We start from the raw sequence: 19,517 nt of genomic DNA, 5'->3' as shown, positions 1-19,517 counted from the left end.
AGCTCAATGGAGGCAACACCATCAAGGCCATAAACACCTGGGCCATACCTGTCATAAGACATACTGCTGGCATTATAAATTGGTCACAGATGGAACTAGACAATTTGGACAGAAAAACAAGAAAACTCATGACCATTCATCACTCCCTGCACCCTCGTTGTGTTGTTAAAGTGCGAAGTATGGAACCCTGTGCAGACGGGGAAGCCTTAGCATTGAACGGTTGTGTTGTTAAAGTGCGAAGTATGGAACCCTGCGCAGACGGAGAAGCCTTAGCATTAAACCGTTGTGTTGTTAAAGTGCGAAGTATGGAACCCTGTGCAGACCGGGAAGCCTTAGCATTGAACAGTTGTGTTGTTAAAGTGCGAAGTATGGAACTCTCAGTGCTTTATCACACTTCGCCACCGGGGCTCCTTATAAATAAAGATAGAATTGCCTAAAATAAGCTTACAGTAACAATATTGTCAGTAATTAAATGAGTAAAAAGTTCAGTACTGGTTGCCTAGAGAGACAGCTGTGAATCCGGGTGGGAGGCAGACTACGTTGGATAATCCAGAATGTTGGATAAGTGGATGTTGGATAAGTGAGACACTACTTTTACAACAACCATTCCCCATCTTTGGCTACCGTACCCCTGAGTGGTTCAAGGAACTCAATCCTGGGCTGTGGCGCAGGCTGGAGAGCAAGCCAACTGCAACCAGCTGCAATGAATCACTCTGACCAGGAGGTCATGAGTTCGAGGCCCGCTTGGAGCCTGTGTTTGTCTTGTCTTTGTTCTATGTTAAAAGGCATTGAATGTTTTCCTATATGTGTAATGTGATCCACCCTGAGTCCCCTTCGGGGTGAGAAAGAAGGGCGGGATATAAATGCTGTAAATAAATAAATAAATAAATAAATCCCAGAATCAGAGTGTCTTACCTTCACTGCAAAACTTCCCCTGGAAGCCGGTAAGGCTGCAATCACATTGCACCTCGCTGTTGATGACGGTGCAGATCCCACCATTGACACAAGGATTTTGTTTGGTGCACAGGTACTCCATGTCGCTGCGGATGCCCTGGCTGCCCAAGAGCGCTGGCGGCATGTCTCCCACTTTCAGATTGGCCACGATGCCGCGGAAAGGCATCTCGTACTTGACGGTGCTGAGCGTGAGGGCCGAGAGGCGGACGTCGGGCGGGATGCCGCCCACGAAAAGGTCGCTTTCCACCGTCATGTCGCGCCGCTTGGACTTCACCTCGGCGACCCGGGCCTCACCGTCCACCACCAGCATGGTTTCCCGGTAGTTGCGCGTCAAGAGCAGCATGTGCCAGCGGTCGTCGTTGATGGGCGTCTCCAGGTGCAGGCTGGCCGGCTCTGCGCAGGAGATGGTGAAGCGCAGGCGGAAGCGCCCCTCCAGGATCAGCAACTCCAAGAAGTCGCAATTCCCGCCGTCGTCCAGGTAGAGCACCAGCGCCCGGGAGACGTTGGTCTTGAGGCTGAAGCTCAGCTCCCCCAAGGAGCTGGCGTCCCACCGCGCATAGCGTGCCCACTGCCCTGTCGTGCCGCTGAACTCCAAGGCCGCTCCGCCTGCGCCTGGGCTCAGCATTGAGGCCACCAGCAGCGCCAAGGGCACCAGCAAACGCACCGGCTTCGCCATGGCTTCGCCTGGAGGTCAAGGAGGCCTCCCGTCCTCGAGATGCTTTCAAATCCACATGAGACAAAAGAGGAGCGCCGTGGAGAGGGAAGATGGAGAAGAGGTTACAATCTGGTCCGTCTATCAAACGATGAGGAACCCACAGGGACCGCTGGACATGGGGAGGGGGCTCTCTCAAGCAGAAAAGTCCCAATATCCGTGGGTCTCAAGGCAGAAAGGTCCTTCCACCTCCCCTGTTCCCCCTCCCCAGGAGCACAGGGCCGCTCTTCTACAGCATCTTCCTCCACCCAAGAGCAGGTCAAGTCAAGCAAAGTCTCTGACCGGTTCCCAAATGTTCACAGGCTCCAATATTCCTCCAAGGACCATATATCTCTCTTGATGCCCGGAGCAGCCGGCCTTCTTCCCTTCCTAAGCTGCCCCGGTTTCAAGTTCAGTCTGGAGTGTACATCATAGAAGGCTCAGGCCTGGAAGAAGAGAAGAGAATAAGAATGAGAGGGAGAAAAAAGAGGAGGAAAGCAGTCAGTTATTTTTTTAAAAAAAAAAATCAATTATAATAGAGCATTGAAATTTTTTCCTGCAATATGGCAGTGAACGAAAAAACCACTTTATTAGCTCCACCCACACAACAGCCTCCAGAAGAGGGACCAGTTGCACTCTTTCTCTTTCTGAGAGTAAAATAATAAATGTATTAATAATAATAAAAATAGGATAAAATAAATATAAAAGTAACAACAATAATAGAGTAAAATAATAAATGTAGGTTAGGTAAAGGTAAAGGTTTTCCCCTGACGTTAATTCCAGTCATGTCCGACTCTGGGAGTTGGGGCTCATCTCCATTTCTAAGCCAAAGAACTGGCGTTGTCCGTAAACACCTCCAAGGTCATGTGGCCACTGGCATGATTGCATGGAGCGCCGTTACCTTCCCGCCGGAGCGGTACCTATTGATCTACTCACATTTGCATGTTTTCGAACTGCTAGGTTGGCAGGAACTGGGGCTAACAGCGGGCGCTCATTCATAGAGTAAAATAATAAATGTAACAATACCAATAATAATAGAGAAAAATAATAAATATACCGTATATAAGTCGACCTGAATATAAGCCCACCAGGACCCTCACCCGAGTATAAGCTGAAGAGGTTTTTTCCAGTCCTAAAAAAGGGCTGAAAAACTAGGCTTATACTTGAGTATATACAGTATATATTTAAGTTGTACCGAACTGCATTAATACTACAATGTAGCTGCATCCTCTAACACAGGGGTCCCCAAACTAAGGCCCGGGGGCCAGATGCGGCCCTCCAAGGTCATTGACCTGGCCCCTGTGCTAACTTTAGGCTTAGGGTTGACCTAAGTCTACCTGGTTTTTGAAGGTCTCTTTGCTTACCTATGGTCTTATGAGATTGTCTAGATGGTCTTTGGAGGTCTCTTTGCTTAGCTACGGCCGTATGAGACCATCTAGATGGCCTTTGGAGGTCACTTTCCTTACCTATGGTTCTATGAGACCGTCTAGATGGTCTTTGAGGATCCCTTTCCTTACTGATGGTCTTATGAGACCATCTAGATGGCTTTTGGTCACTTTCCTTACCTATGGTCCTATGAAACTGTCTAGATGGTCTTTCAGTATCCCTTTCCTTATCTATGGTCTTATGAAACCATCTAGATGGCTTTTAGAGGTCACTTTCCTTATCTATGGGCTTATGAGACCTATCTAGATGGTCTTTGGAGGTCTCTTTGCTTATCTATGGTCTTATGAGACCATCCAAATGCTTTGAGGATCCCTTTCCTTATCTATGATCTTATGAGACCATCTAGATGGTCTTTGGAGGTCTCTCTGCTTACCTATGGTCTTATGAGAACGTCTAGAACATAACTCCTGTGAGCCAACCGCAATTGAATCTAACAGCAGCCCAACAAATCTAGAGTCACATCCAAGCCCTCCCAACCGTCTCCAAATTATCTCCTTTTTCCTCCCGCAGCTCCTGAGCATTTCTGTGCCTTCTCCACAAGCATTGCTGGGAGGCATAGGTTGCATCTTTTCCCTTCACCTCCTGCAGGATCAGGACCTCAGTGTCACTCACAATGCTAATGCAATGCAAATTTCATTCCCGTCAAATTGCCTTTTTGGAATGATTACCCTTGTAACTGACTGTCAGAGAAGCAATTTATTTCTCTCCCCCCCCCCCCCCCCCCACTCCCCAGCGCCTGCTGCTCTAGGAGGAGGCTGAATTTGCATCTTGTTACTGCATAAGAGCTTGATTATTTATAGCATGGGAGGGGGAAATGTACTAGAAGGGATGGGAGAGGAAAGGCAAAGTGGAAGGGAAGAGAGATCCCCAGTTTATCATGCCAGCCCAGTCAACTTTCCACCCGGCACATCAAAGATTTGGCTTCTTATAACAACTGCAGATACACACAAATCCCCTTTGCAACCTTAAGGTCAACATTAAACTATGAGAACGAGAGGAACTTTTTGGAGAGTTGTTGTAGGTATGTTTTCCGGGCTGTATGGCCATGTTCCAGAAGTATTATATATTTTATTTATTTATTTACAATATTTATATTCCACCCTTCTTTCTCACCCCGAAGAGGACTCAGGGCGGATCACATTATATACATATAAGGCAAACATTCAATGCCATATACACATAGAACAAAGACAGAGACAGACACAGAGGCAATTTAAACTTCTCCTGAGGGGATATTCGATTCCGGCCACAGGAGGAGCAGCTACATCATCATCCACTACAACGGCACTTCCTCATTCCAATGGCGGCTGGATGATTTTTTTTATGGAGTTGTAAATTAGTTAAATTAGCCTCCCCACTTTATAAGTGGTACATTAATTTCCTACTTGATAGATGCAACTATCTTTCGGGTTGCTAGGTCAGCAACAAGCAGGGGCTATTTTTTTTAAATTGTTGGGTGCTCACCCCGCCATGACCTCTTGGTCAGAGTGCTTTATTGCAGCTGGCTGCTCACCAGCCTGCGCCACAGCCCGGCCCCATTCTCTCCTGACGTTTCGCCCACATCTATGGCAGGCATCCTCTGAGGTTGTGGGGTATGGAGAAACTAAGCAAGGAAAGTTTATTATTTATTTACTACCTTTATATCCCGCTCTTCTCACCCTGAAGGGGACTCAGAGCAGCTTACAAATCAAATGAACAAACAATATATTATTAACATAGCACAATATAAGCATTAAATTACTATATCATTATATGGCAATATTATTAGTAATATGACATTTAATATATAATATATACATTATATTTATATATTTGTGGAAGTTCCTGGTGCGGGGAGGAGAACTCTTGTCTGTTGGAGGCCAGTGTGAATGTTGTAATTAATCATCTTTGTTAGCATTAAATGGCCTTCCAAGCTTCACCTCCTGGCCTGGGGAAATCCTTTGTTCAGAGTCGTTAGCTGCCCCTGATTGATTCCTGTCTGGAAATGACTCTGGAATGACTCTTTGTTATTCAATGCAAATTAGGGTGATTAACTGCAACATTCACGCTGGCCTCCAACTGACAAGAGTTCTTCTCTCACCCTGGACTTTCCACAGATATATATATACCTTCCTTGCTTCGTTTCTCCATACCTCACAACCTTTGAGGATGCCTGCCTTAGATGTGGGCGAAACGTCAGGAGAGAACATGGCCAGACAGCCCGGAAAACACACAACAACCCAACTCTTTGTCAGTTGGAGGCCAGTGTGAATGTTGTAATTAGTAATCACCTCAATTAGCATTGAATAGCTTCATCTCCTGGCTTCTTCCTGCCTGGGGGCATCTTTGTTAGCTGCCCCTGGTTCCCATGTCTTGGTTCCAAGGGCAGCTATCGACTCTAAACAAAGGATGCCCCCAGGCAGGAAGCCAGGAGATGAAGCTATTCAATACTAATTGAGGTGATTAACTACAACATTCACACTGGCCTCCAACTGACAAAGAGTTCTTCTCTCACCCTGGACTTTCCACAGATATATATAAACTTTCCTTGCCTAGTTTCTCCATACCTCACAACCTCTGAGGATGCTTGCCACAGATGTGGGCGAAACGTCAGGAGAGAATACTTCTAGAACATGGCCATACAGCCCGGAAAACACACAACAACCCAACTCTTTGTCAGTTGGAGGCCAGTGTGAATGTTGTAGTTAATCACTGAATAGCACTGAATAGCTTCATCTCCTGGCTTCTTCCTGCCTGGGGGCATCCTTTGTTCAGAGTCATTAGCTGCCCTTGGAACCAAGACATGGGAACCAGGGGTAGCTAACAAAGGATGCCCCCAGGCAGGAAGAAGCCAGGAGATGAAGCTATTCAATGCTAATTGAGGTGATTAACTACAACATTCACACTGGCCTCCAACTGACAAAGAGTTCTTCTCTCACCCTGGACTTTCCACAGATATATATAAACCTTCCTTGCTGAGTTTCTCCTCTGAGGATGCCTGCCATAGATGTGGGCGAAACGTCAGGAGAGAATGCTTCTGGAACATGGCCATACAGCCTGGAAAACATAAAACAACCCTGTGATCCCGGCCATGAAAGCCTTCGACAACACATCGGCCTAATCCTCCTTCCGCCCCACTAAATCCTGCCCAGGTTTGATGCCAACTTAAACAAGTACCCTCCATCCTTTGGAAGCTGGTGGGGAGGGTCGGGTCTCCATAGCAACGGCAGGGATACGGCATCATGCAAATGAGTCGCACAGAGCACGGGGGTTATTTATAAATTCTCCCTCGTCTGCCGCACCTCATTGGGTAATGGGCATAATTAACATTCGGCTTCTAATTAGCCAATCAAATTAAATTCCGCACCTGCAATGGGTGCTTGATTGAAGCTAGCTAGCTGCAAGCCTTCTTCGGTCTCTCTGCCCCACACCCACTGCCACTCACTCCCACATCCCTGAAGGGCAGCGGGTGCAGATCCAAAGCTAAAGGCACCCCCAAAAAGACAAGAAGCCAGGAGATGAAGCTATTCAATGCTAATTAAGGTGATTACTACAACATTCACACTGGTTTCCAACTGACAAAGAGTTCTTCTCTCACCCTGGACTTTCCACAGATATATATAAACCTTCCTTGCTGAGTTTCTCCATACCTCACAACCTCTGAGGATGCCTGCCATAGATGTGGGCAAAACGTCAGGAGAGAATGCTTCTGGAACACAGCCATACAGCCCGGAAAACATACAACAACCCTGTGATCCCGGCCATGAAAGCCTTCGACAACATGCAGAAATAATCCTTAGAATGTTCTCTTTAACTATCACTATTCACTTTTAAATATAATCACCAGACAATTAGATACATTTCTGCCAACGATGAACAAGTTTTCTGAAGCCGTCATGGGAAGAAGTCAACACTTCTGCACAGATCTTCTGATAGCCAAGCAAAGCTATAATGTGACCCACACCTGCCAAGTTGGCCAGTCTTCTTTGTGCCCAGGAGGGAATCTCTCGTCCAGAATTTATTTATTTATTTATTTATTTCCAACATTTATATCCCACCCTTCTCACCCAAAGAGACTCAGGGTGGCGTACACAATTGGCAACAATTCGATGCCGACACAATAATAATAATAATAATAATAATAATAATAATAATAATAATAATAAGACCTCAATATTGAACTTCAAAGACTATGGCAGAAACCAGTGCAGGTGGTCCCGGTGGTGATCGGCACTTTGGGTGCCGTGCCAAAAGATCTCAGCCGGCATATGGAAACAACAGACATTGACAAAATCACGATCTGCCAACTGCAAAAGGCCACCCTACTGGGATCTGCATGCATCATCCGAAAATACATCACACAGTCCTAGACACTTGGGAAGTGTTCGACTTGTGATTTTGTGATACGAAATCCAGCATATCTATCTTGTTTGCTGTGTCATACAATAATAATAATAATAATAATAATAATATACATCACACAGTCCTAGACACTTGGGAAGTGTTCGACTTGCGATTTTGTGATAAGAAATCCAGCATATCTATCTTGTTTGCTGTGTCATACAATAATAATAATAATAATAATAATAATAATAATAATAATAATAATAATAATACTTTATTTATATCTATCTCCCAGATGGGACAATCAGCCAATGATTGAGGTTCTGGGTGTTAACCTGCCTCTTTTGGACTCTCACTTGCTGAGGTGTTCCTGCAAATATTTCTGCACTTCTTAGAAAGCTATTTCTTGATTTAAGTCAGTGGTTCCCAAACTTATTTGGCCTGCCACCCCCTTTCCAGAAAAAATATGACTCAGCGCCCCCTGGAAAGGGGGGCGTGGCTTAGATGGGTGGGTGTGGCTTCTGCTCAAGAGGGCGGGGCTGAGCCTCTCCCCTAGTCCAAGATGCAGGGCTGCGAGGGGAGGTGGGCGGGGCCACAAATGGGCGGCCAGGACGGGATGGGCGGAGTTACGAGCTCTGAGGCAGGGCTGAGCTTCTATCCCTGTCCTGTGGTGCCTGCCAGGACACAGGGGGTGGGGCTAGAGGAGGGGGCGGGGCCTCTTCCCAAGTGTCTGAACATCTATACCCCACCCCCGTGTACTAATGAGCGCCTCAGGGGAGGTATAGAGGCTCAGCCCTGTCTCACGCTATTGGGAAGAGGCCCCGCCCCCACCCCTAGCCCCGCCCTTTAGTCCTAAAAGGTCTCTCAGGAGAGATATAGAGGCTCAGCCCTGTCTCGGGCTCTTGCAAGGAGGCCCCGCCCCCTTCCCTAGCTCCGCCCTCTGTGTCCCAACAAGTGCCTCAGGAGAGGTATAGAGGCTCAGCCCTGTCTCAGGCTCTTGGGAAGAAGCCACGCCCACTCCTCTAGCTCCGCCCCCGTTTCCTAATAGGCGCCCAAAAATCTGCCCTCTACTTAATCTACTTAATTCTACAGTATAGATGCCCTCTAGATATTCTTACAAAATAATTAGCTCCCATCAGTGCTCCAAGAGTACTTCCCCACTAGACCAGAATTTTTGTAAGCCACTTCAATTTCTCAAAAGAAACCAAAACCCATTATTTTTAAAAACACTTATGCGCATGAGGTGCAAAATGTGCTTTCCAACATCTCAACACCCACAACACAGCACAAATCAGCACTCGAACCGCATGATGGTCCTCCTCTACCATTTACTCAGCCACGAACACTAGAGTAATTGAAAAGGCACTGTTATGCCACAAAAGTATGGAAGTTGCCTCTCGGGCTGACTTACATTCAGGGCATGGCGCATTGGTGGTTGTGGGCCTTCAAGTCATTCCTCAACGGCAATACTAGACCGAAATGGACAGTCAAAATGGTTCAATTGCATCTTCATGCAAGGCAGAATGGGGTCAGACTGGATAGTCTTTAAGAAGTATTCCAAAATTATGCTTCTATACCTTTCAACCCTGCAGCAAGGAGTTCCACTGGTGAACGCCACTAACTAACCCTGGACCCTAGTTCTTCCCAGAAAGAGCACCCTCACTGTCTGGGAACTCCCTTGCTTTTGCTACCTGCCATGACATGCCCTCGGTGCGCCGTCGTTTCTCCCCAAGGCCCCAGCCACGCTGCCTTTCAACCCTGCAGCGAGGACTTCCACTGGTGAACGCCACTAACTAACCCTGGACCCTAGTTCTTCCCAGAAAGAGCACCCTCACTGTCTGGGAACTCCCTTGCTTTTGCTAGCTGCCATGACATGCCCTCGGTGCGTAGTGGTTTCCCCTCAAGGTGCCAGCCATGCTGCCTTTCAACCCTGCAGCAAGGAGTTCCACTGGTGAACGCCACTAACTAACCCTGGACCCTAGTTCTTCCCAGAAAGAGCACCCTCACTGTCTGGGAACTCCCTTGCTTTTGCTAGCTGCCATGACATGCCCTCGGTGCACCGTCGTTTTCCCCCCAAGGCGCCAGCCATGCTGCCTTTCAACCCTGCAGCGAGGAGTTCCACTGGTGAATGCCACTAACTAACCCTGGACCCTAGTTCTTCCCAGAAAGAGCACCTTCACTGTCTGGGAGCTCCCTTGCTTTTGCTAGCTGCCATGACATGCCCTCGGTGCGTAGTCGTTTCCCCTCAAGGCGCCAGCCACGCTGCCTTTCAACCCTGCAGCAAGGAGTTCCACTGGTGAATGCCACTAACTAACCCTGGACCCTAGTTCTTCCCAGAAAGAGCACCCTCACTGTCTGGGAACTCCCTTGCTTTTGCTACCTGCCATGACATGCCCTCGGTGCGCCGTCGTTTCTCCCCAAGGCCCCAGCCACGCTGCCTTTCAACCCTGCAGCGAGGACTTCCACTGGTGAATGCCACTAACTAACCCTGGACCCTAGTTCTTCCCAGAAAGAGCACCCTCACTGTCTGGGAACTCCCTTGCTTTTGCTAGCTGCCATGACATGCCCTCGGTGCGTAGTGGTTTCCCCTCAAGGTGCCAGCCATGCTGCCTTTCAACCCTGCAGCAAGGAGTTCCACTGGTGAACGCCACTAACTAACCCTGGACCCTAGTTCTTCCCAGAAAGAGCACCCTCACTGTCTGGGAACTCCCTTGCTTTTGCTACCTGCCATGACATGCCCTCGGTGCGCCGTCGTTTCTCCCCAAGGCCCCAGCCACGCTGCCTTTCAACCCTGCAGCGAGGACTTCCACTGGTGAATGCCACTAACTAACCCTGGACCCTAGTTCTTCCCAGAAAGAGCACCCTCACTGTCTGGGAACTCCCTTGCTTTTGCTAGCTGCCATGACATGCCCTCGGTGCGTAGTGGTTTCCCCTCAAGGTGCCAGCCATGCTGCCTTTCAACCCTGCAGCAAGGAGTTCCACTGGTGAACGCCACTAACTAACCCTGGACCCTAGTTCTTCCCAGAAAGAGCACCCTCACTGTCTGGGAACTCCCTTGCTTTTGCTACCTGCCATGACATGCCCTCGGTGCGCCGTCGTTTCTCCCCAAGGCCCCAGCCACGCTGCCTTTCAACCCTGCAGCGAGGACTTCCACTGGTGAATGCCACTAACTAACCCTGGACCCTAGTTCTTCCCAGAAAGAGCACCCTCACTGTCTGGGAACTCCCTTGCTTTTGCTAGCTGCCATGACATGCCCTCGGTGCGTAGTGGTTTCCCCTCAAGGTGCCAGCCATGCTGCCTTTCAACCCTGCAGCAAGGAGTTCCACTGGTGAACGCCACTAACTAACCCTGGACCCTAGTTCTTCCCAGAAAGAGCACCCTCACTGTCTGGGAACTCCCTTGCTTTTGCTAGCTGCCATGACATGCCCTCGGTGCACCGTCGTTTTCCCCCCAAGGCGCCAGCCATGCTGCCTTTCAACCCTGCAGCGAGGAGTTCCACTGGTGAATGCCACTAACTAACCCTGGACCCTAGTTCTTCCCAGAAAGAGCACCCTCACTGTCTGGGAACTCCCTTGCTTTTGCTAGCTGCCATGACATGCCCTCGGTGCGTAGTGGTTTCCCCTCAAGGTGCCAGCCATGCTGCCTTTCAACCCTGCAGCAAGGAGTTCCACTGGTGAATGCCACTAACTAACCCTGGACCCTAGTTCTTCCCAGAAAGAGCACCCTCACTGTCTGGGAACTCCCTTGCTTTTGCTAGCTGCCATGACATGCCCTCGGTGCACCGTCGTTTTCCCCCCAAGGCCCCAGGCACGCTGCCTTTCAACCCTGCAGCGAGGAGTTCCACTGGTGAATGCCACTAACTAACCCTGGACCCTAGTTCTTCCCAGAAAGAGCACCTTCACTGTCTGGGAGCTCCCTTGCTTTTGCTAGCTGCCATGACATGCCCTCGGTGCGTAGTCGTTTCCCCTCAAGGCGCCAGCCACGCTGCCTTTCAACCCTGCAGCAAGGAGTTCCACTGGTGAATGCCACTAACTAACCCTGGACCCTAGTTCTTCCCAGAAAGAGCACCCTCACTGTCTGGGAACTCCCTTGCTTTTGCTAGCTGCCATGACATGCCCTCGGTGCACCGTCGTTTTCCCCCCAAGGCGCCAGCCATGCTGCCTTTCAACCCTGCAGCGAGGAGTTCCACTGGTGAATGCCACTAACTAACCCTGGACCCTAGTTCTTCCCAGAAAGAGCACCCTCACGGTCTGGGAGCTCCCTTGCTTTTGCTAGCTGCCATGACATGCCCTCGGTGCGTAGTCGTTTCCCCTCAAGGTGCCAGCCACGCTGCCTTTCAACCCTGCAGCAAGGAGTTCCACTGGTGAACACCACTAACTAACCCTGGACCCTAGTTCTTCCCAGAAAGAGCACCCTCACTGTCTGGGAGCTCCCTTGCTTTTGCTAGCTGCCATGACATGCCCTCGGTGCACCGTTTCCCCCCAAGGCGCCAGCCACGCTGCCTTTCAACCCTGCAGCGAGGAGTTCCACTGGTGAACGCCACTAACTAACACTGGACCTTAGTTCTTCCCACAAAGATTTCCTGCCTTGATAATCTGGGATATAGGGCTGTGTGGAAGGGCCCCAAGAGTACATATGTACCCCAGGACTACCTCAGAAAACCTATTTTTTCCATTTATTTCCATTTATTTACCTCTGGAATCCCTTTGCTTTTTGGTTAACTGTACCCCATGTCTGCCTTTTTACAAGGCCAACAATTTGGGGGTTTTCTTCCCATTGTTCTTCCTTTTTAAAAACCTAAGAGAAGCCTCGTCTTCCCCCTTTCCAGCCAAAAGTGTATTACCATATATACTTGAGTATAAGCCACCCCGATTATAAGCCGAGGCACCTAATTTTACCACAAAAAAACTGGGAAAACATTGACTCCAATATAAGCTGAGATACCAATAAAATTACTGTATATACTTGAGTATAAGCCGACCCGAATATAAGCCGAGGCACCTAATTTTACCACAAAAAAACTGGGAAAACATTGACTCCAATATAAGCCGAGATACCAATAAAATGACCGTATATACTCGAGTATAAGCCGACCCGAATATAAGCCGAGGCACCTAATTTTACCACAAAAAAACTGGGAAAACATTGACTCCAATATAAGCTGAGATACCAATAAAATTACTGTATATACTTGAGTATAAGCCGACCCGAATATAAGCCGAGGCACCTAATTTTACCACAAAAAAACTGGGAAAACATTGACTCCAATATAAGCCGAGATACCAATAAAATGACCGTATATACTCGAGTATAAGCCGACCCGAATATAAGCCGAGGCACCTAATTTTACCACAAAAAAAACTGGGAAAACATTGACTCCAATATAAGCTGAGATACCAATAAAATTACCGTAGATACTTGAGTATAAGCCGACCCGAATATAAGCCGAGGCACCTAATTTTACCACAAAAAAACTGGGAAAACATTGACTCCAATATAAGCCGAGATGCCAATAAAATGACCGTATATACTCGAGTATAAGCCGAGCCGAATATAAGCCGAGGCACCTAATTTTACCACAAAAAACTGGGAAAACGTTGACTCAAGTATAAGCCGAGAGTGGTAAATTTCAGAAATAAAAATAGATACCAATAAAATTACATTAATTGAGGCATCAGTAGGTTAAATGTTTTTGAATATTTATATAAAGCTCTAATTTAAGATAAGACTGTCCAACTCTGATCCAATCATGATTCTCATCTTCTTCAATGTAAATGTGCTTATGTATCCTTTTAATAATAATAGAGTGAAATAATAAATGTAATAATAATAATAATAGAGTGAAATAATAAATGTAATAATAATAATAATACTGTAAATACAGGAAAATAATACATGTAATAATAAATAGAGTAAAATAATAAATGTAATAATAACAATAAATAGAGTAAAATAATAAATGCAATAATAATAAGATCAGGGTGAAATAATAAACATATTAATGATAATAAAAATAGAGTAAAATAAATGTAATAGTAGCAACAATAATAGAGAAAAATAATAAATATAATAATAGAGATAAATAAATGTACCATATATTCCCGAGTATAAGCTGGCCCAAATATAAGCCCACCAGGACCCTCACCCGAGTATAAGCCAAGGGGGGCTTTTTCAGTCTTAAAAAAAGGCTGAAAAACTAGGCTTATACTCGAGTATATACAGTAATAAATGTACCATATATTCTCGAGTTTAAGTTGACCCAAATATAAGCCAACCAGGACCCTCACCCGAGTATAAGCCGAGAGGGGCTTTTTCAGTCTTTTAAAAAAAGGGCTGAAAAACTAGGCTTATACTCGAGTAAATACAGTAATAAATGTACCATATATTCTCGAGTATAAGCTGGCCCAAATATAAGCCAACCAGGACCCTCACCCGAGTATAAGACGAGAGGGGCTTTTTCAGTCTTTAAAAACAAGGGCTGAAAAACTAGGCTTATACTCGAGTATATACAGTAATAGATGTACCATATATTCTCGAGTATAAGCTGGCCCAAATATAAGCCAACCAGGACCCTCACCCGAGTATAAGCCGATAGGGGCTTTTTCAGTCTTAAAAGAAGGGCTGAAAAACTAGGCTTATACTCGAGTATATACAGTAATAGATGTACCATATATTCTCGAGTATAAGCTGGCACAAATATAAGCCAACCAGGACCCTCACCCGAGTATAAGCCGATAGGGGCTTTTTCAGTCTTAAAAAAGGCTGAAAAACTAGGCTTATACTCGAGTATATACAGTATGTACCTAAAAAGTACCTCAGAAAACTGCTTTCTCTCATTTATTTACCTCAGAAAACCTATTTCTCCCATTTATTTACCTCAGAAAACCCTTTTCTCCCATTTATTTACCTCAAGAATCCCTTCCATTTTTTGTCAACTATATCCCAGGCCTGCTTTTTGTACGTTTTGGAGGTTTTCTTCTCATTTTTATCCCCTTTTTGAAAACCTAAGAGAAGCCTAACTTCCCCGCTTTCTGCCATTTTGTGAGGAAAATGAGCCCAACATGGCCGTTTGAAGCCTTTTCTATTTTCCCGCCTTTTTTTCTCCTCAGGATCCTTGTGAAACTACAACACCCATTATCCTTCAGTACTAAGCCCTGGTTTCAAGAGTTTCAAACCATTTGTTCTACGCTCTTGGCCATTTTATAACACAACTAGCTGTACCCGGCCACGCGTTGCTGTGGCGAAGTCTGGTGGTCTGGGAAATAAAGTATTGAGGTATTGGTGGTCGTTAAGGTCAAGGGTAAAGGTTTCTCCTGACGTTAAGTCCAGTCATGTCTGACTCTGGGGGTTGGTGCTCATCTCCATTTCTAAGCCGAAGAGCCGGCGTTGTCTGTAGAGTCCTCCAAGGTCATGTGGCCGGCATGACTGCGTGGAGCGCTGTTATCTTCCCGCTGGAGCGGTGCCTATTCATCTACTCTCATTTGCATGTTTTTGAACTTTAGGGTTGGCAGAAGCTGGGGCTGACAGTGGGGGCTCTCTCCGCTCCCCCAATTCAAACCTGCGACCTTTCGGTCCAGAAGTTTAGCAGCTCAGCGCTTTAACACACTGCGCCATCAGGGGATATTATTTCCTAAAGGTTGTGAATATACAATATTCCTGTTTTTTTTTGTCTGTTGGAGGCTAGTATGAATGCTGCAATTATGATTATGATTAGCATGTGATGGCCTTGCAGCTTTAAAGCCTGGCTGTTTCCTCCCTGAGTGAATTTTTTGTTGGGAGGTGTTAGCTGGCCCGGATTGTTTCCTGTCTGGAATTCCCTTGTTTTCAGAGTGTTGTTTTTTGCGATATTAATTAGATAATCTGTGGAAGAGGCCTAAGTGAAGCCTAACTCTGCCTGTCCCCTGGGGTGAGTCGATTGCTAGGAGACCAAGTGGGCGGAGCTTAGCCTTCTAACTGGCAGCAATTAGATAAAAACAATTATTCCTCTCCCTCTAATTAGGACTTTATTTTTCTTTTCTTTTTGTTGTATCAACCTAGAGCCGTGGATGATGGGTTGTGTTGTCAAATTTCGAGGTTGGGGGGCCTGTAGTTTTGTTGTTTTGTCCGCTGCCCTGATGCCATCACTCTTTTATATATATAGATAGGAATTCAGAAGAAGTATGAAGCAAGCCTAGGCCAACTTGGGCCCTCCAGGTGCTTTGGACTTCAACTCCCAGAATTCCTAACAGCCGATAGGCTGTTAGGAATTCTGGGAGTTGAAGTCCAAAGCACCTGGAGGGCTGAAGTTTTCCCATGACTATAAAGTGAAGAGAACAAATACATTGTTTCAATGTTGTATCTCTTTCAAATGGATATTTATTTGGGAAGCCGAATGTAACACAATGTCACACCAAACAAACATTTGTTACTAATGTCAATATTGTTTACGTCAAAGCAAGGGAAAAGAAACCAGGTCATTTTTGGGATTGAAAAAATATATACAGTAGAGTCTCACTTATCCAACCTAAACGGGCCGGCAGAAGCTTGGATAAGCGAATATCTTGGATAATAAGGAGGGATTAAGGAAAAGCCTATTAAACACCAAATTAGGTTATGATTTTACAAATGAAGCACCAAAACATCATGTTAGACAACAAATTGGACAGAAAAAGTAGTTCAATACGCAGTAATGCTATGTAGTAATTACTGTATTTATGAATTTAGCACCAAAATATCACGATATATTGAAAACATTGACTACAAAAATGGCTTGGATTATCCAGAGGCTTGGATAAGCGAGTGTTGGATAAGTGAGACTCTACTGTATCATGATATTTTGGTGCTAAATTCATCAATACAGTAATTACAACATAACATTACTTCGTATTGAACTACCTTTTCTGTCAAATTTGTTGTATAACATGATGTTTTGGTGCTTACTTTGTAAAATCATAACCTTTTTTGATGTTTAATAGGCTTTTCCTTAATCCCTCCTTATTATACAAGATATTTGCTTATTTAAGGTTCTGCCAGCCTGTTTAGCTTGGATAAGTGAGTCTCTACTGTAGTTCAATATGCAGTAATGTTATGTAGTAATTACTGTATTTACGAATTTAGCACCAAAATATCATGATATATCGAAAACATTGACTACAAAAATGCCTTGGATAATCCAGAACCTTGGATAAGCGAGTCTTGGATAAGTGAGATTCTACTTTACCAAAACATCACAATGTATTGAAAACACTGACTACAAAAACAGACTGTGTTGGATAATCTAGAACGCGAATGTTGGATAAGTGAGACTGTACTGTATTAGGTTGTGGATTAATAATGACAACAGACATCATGCCAGGTGATCCCTGAGAAATTCCATCAGTCCTTAACGTTTGTGATGTTGGGCAAGTTTGCTCTGGATGCATCATTGGTGGGGCTGTAAGATCCTATGATTCTTTAGCCTTATTTTCCCCATGAACCAGCAAATGTCTATGAGGCTGAATGAACATCTGTTGGGAAGGGTTTGGATCAGGGATCCCCAAACTTTTTAAACAGGGGGCTAGTTCACAGTCCCTTAGACTGTTGGAGGGCTTGACTATAGTTTTTTTTTTTTTTTAACTATGAACAAATTTTTATGCACACTGCACATCTCTTATTCTGAAGTAAAAACAGAACAAAACGGGAACAAATACAGCCTCAATGTTAATCATCATCATCATCATCATCATAGAAAAAATAATGAGGGTTGGAAGAGACCCCTTGGGCCATTGAGTCCAACCCCCTTCTGCCTTTGTGCACCAAAAGCACAAGCAAAGCACCACTGACAAATGGCCTCCCAGCCTCAATGTTAATAATAATAACAACAACAACAACAACAACAACAACAACAACAACAACAACACATCAGACAGTCCCAAACACTTGGGAAGTGTTTGACTTGTGATTTTGTGATACGAAATCCAGCATATAGATCTCGTTTGCTGTGTAATACTGTGTCTTTGTGCCAATAATAATAATAATAATAATAATAATAATTTTTAATGTCAGGAGCTACTTGAGAAAGTGGAAGTCGCTTCTGGTGTGAGAGAATTGGCCGTCTGCAAGGACGTTGCCCGGATGTTTTTGATGTTTTTATCATCCTTGTGGGAGGCTTCTCTCATGTCCCCGCATGGAGCTGGAGCTGACAGAGGGAGCTCATCCGTGCTCTTCCCGGGTGGGATTCGAACCTGGAAACTTTCAGATCAGCAACCCAACCTTCAAGTCACGAGGCTTTAATCCACTACGCCACTGGGGGCTCCATAATAATAATAATAATAATAATAATAATATTTAGTCCAACCCCCTTCTGCCTTTGTGCACCAAAAGCACTGGCAAAGCACTCCTTAATAATTAATAATTAATTAAATAATGATTAAAATACCATGATAAACAAGCAAAGCTTTGGAAGGCACACACCAGGCTGCATGCGCCTTCCTCGGCGGAGGAGGAGGGAACCGCCGCCACATCGGGGGCCGGATAAATGGCTTCAATGGACTGCATGTGGGCACCGGGCCTTAGTTTGGGCACCCCTGGCTTGGATAGTGTCTCCCTTCCTTCCTGGGTTGGACTGGATAGCCTTTGAGGTCCCTTCCAGACCTTTGATCCCAAGTGGTACATAATGGGCATCCGGTTTGGGAACATAGAACAGAATGCCTTGCAGTGAGGCCTGTTTTGCGTCAGGGCCTAGTCTGTTGTGACCCTCGTTGTGCCTCCATCGCTCTCTTTCTTGGGCAGGTTGTTTTCCCGGTTGTAGCGGATGCCACTGGCGGCCAGGCATGATGGAAGCCTTTATTAATAGCAGCGGGTGCTGCAGGGCGGGCAAGGGTGGCTTCATCTCCCTCCGTCTCCCCCGCTTGTTGCTCGATTGGGCCCTTGGAGCCAGGCCTTGGGAGAGTCTCTCTTTGGGAGCAAAATCCCCGGCAGACATGCTCTTCCTCGCTAACCTTTCTCCCACGAGGCTCCAACTGCCCGGGTCAAGAGCACGGCATCCAAGAGTCAGAAGGTCAGAGCTAGAGCTGGCTTTTATTGGGAAGGGCACCTTGGCAGAAGAGAAGCGGCAGTGGAGTTGATAAGCGGATAGGACACTGACTTATAGGATCATCAAGCTGGAAGAGACCTCTCGAGAGCATCCAGTCCAACCCCCATCTGACAGAGCAGAAGACACCAGCTAAGCCCTCCTAACAGATGGCCATCCAGACTGGGGGTCTCTTCCAGCTCTAGGATTCTGAAAATGGAGACTCCATCATCATCACCATCACCATCAATAATAATAATAATAATATACATCACACAGTCCTAGACACTTGGGAAGTGTTCGACTTGTGATTTTGTGATATGAAATCCAGCATATCTATCTTGTTTGCTGTGTCATAATAAAATAATAATAATAATAGTAAGTCCTAGACACTTGGGAAGTGTTCGACTTGAGATTTTGCGATACGAAATCCAGCATATCTATCTTGTTTGCTGTGTAATAATAATAATAATAATAATAATAATAATAATAATAATAATAATAATAATGCATCACACAGTCCTAGACACTTGGGAAGTGTTCGACTTGTGATTTCGTGATACGAAATCCAGCATATCTATCTTGTTTGCTGTGTCATAATAATAATAATAATAATAATAATAATAATAATACATCACACAGTCCTAGACACTTGGGAAGTGTTCGACTTATGGTTTTGTGATACGAAATCCAGCATATCGATCTTGTTTGCTGTGTCATAATAAAATAATAATAATAATAGTAAGTCCTAGACACTTGGGAAGTGTTCGACTTGAGATTTTGCGATACGAAATCCAGCATATCTATCTTGTTTGCTGTGTCATAATAAAATAATAATAATAATAATAATAATAATAATAATAATAATAATAATAATAATATACATCACACAGTCCTAGACACTTGGGAAGTGTTCGACTTGTGATTTTGTGATATGAAATCCAGCATATCTATCTTGTTTGCTGTGTCATACAATGATAATAATAATAATAATAATAATAATAATAATAATAATAATAATATACATCACACAGTCCTAGACACTTGGGAAGTGTTCGACTTGTGATTTTGTGA

General features: G+C 45.3%; 1 protein-coding gene across 25 annotated transcripts in view; it reads right to left on the bottom strand.

Moving 5' to 3' along the window:
- Window positions 1-19,517, bottom strand: part of nrxn2 (neurexin 2) — a 540,133-nt gene that overhangs the window by 474,703 nt on the left and 45,913 nt on the right. For all 25 annotated transcript variants that reach the window (XM_062965405.1, XM_062965382.1, XM_062965398.1 and 22 more), the window contains exon 2: window positions 916-2,091. In XM_062965405.1, coding sequence (XP_062821475.1) covers window positions 916-1,630 — 715 coding nt within the window. In that variant the 5' untranslated portion in view covers window positions 1,631-2,091. The remainder of the gene's footprint in view (window positions 1-915; window positions 2,092-19,517) is intronic.

Source organism: Anolis carolinensis, unplaced genomic scaffold (genome assembly GCF_035594765.1).
Source record: "Anolis carolinensis isolate JA03-04 unplaced genomic scaffold, rAnoCar3.1.pri scaffold_14, whole genome shotgun sequence".
Classification (NCBI taxonomy): Eukaryota; Metazoa; Chordata; class Lepidosauria; order Squamata; family Dactyloidae; genus Anolis; species Anolis carolinensis.
This window is presented reverse-complemented; position numbering and strand designations above follow the sequence as displayed.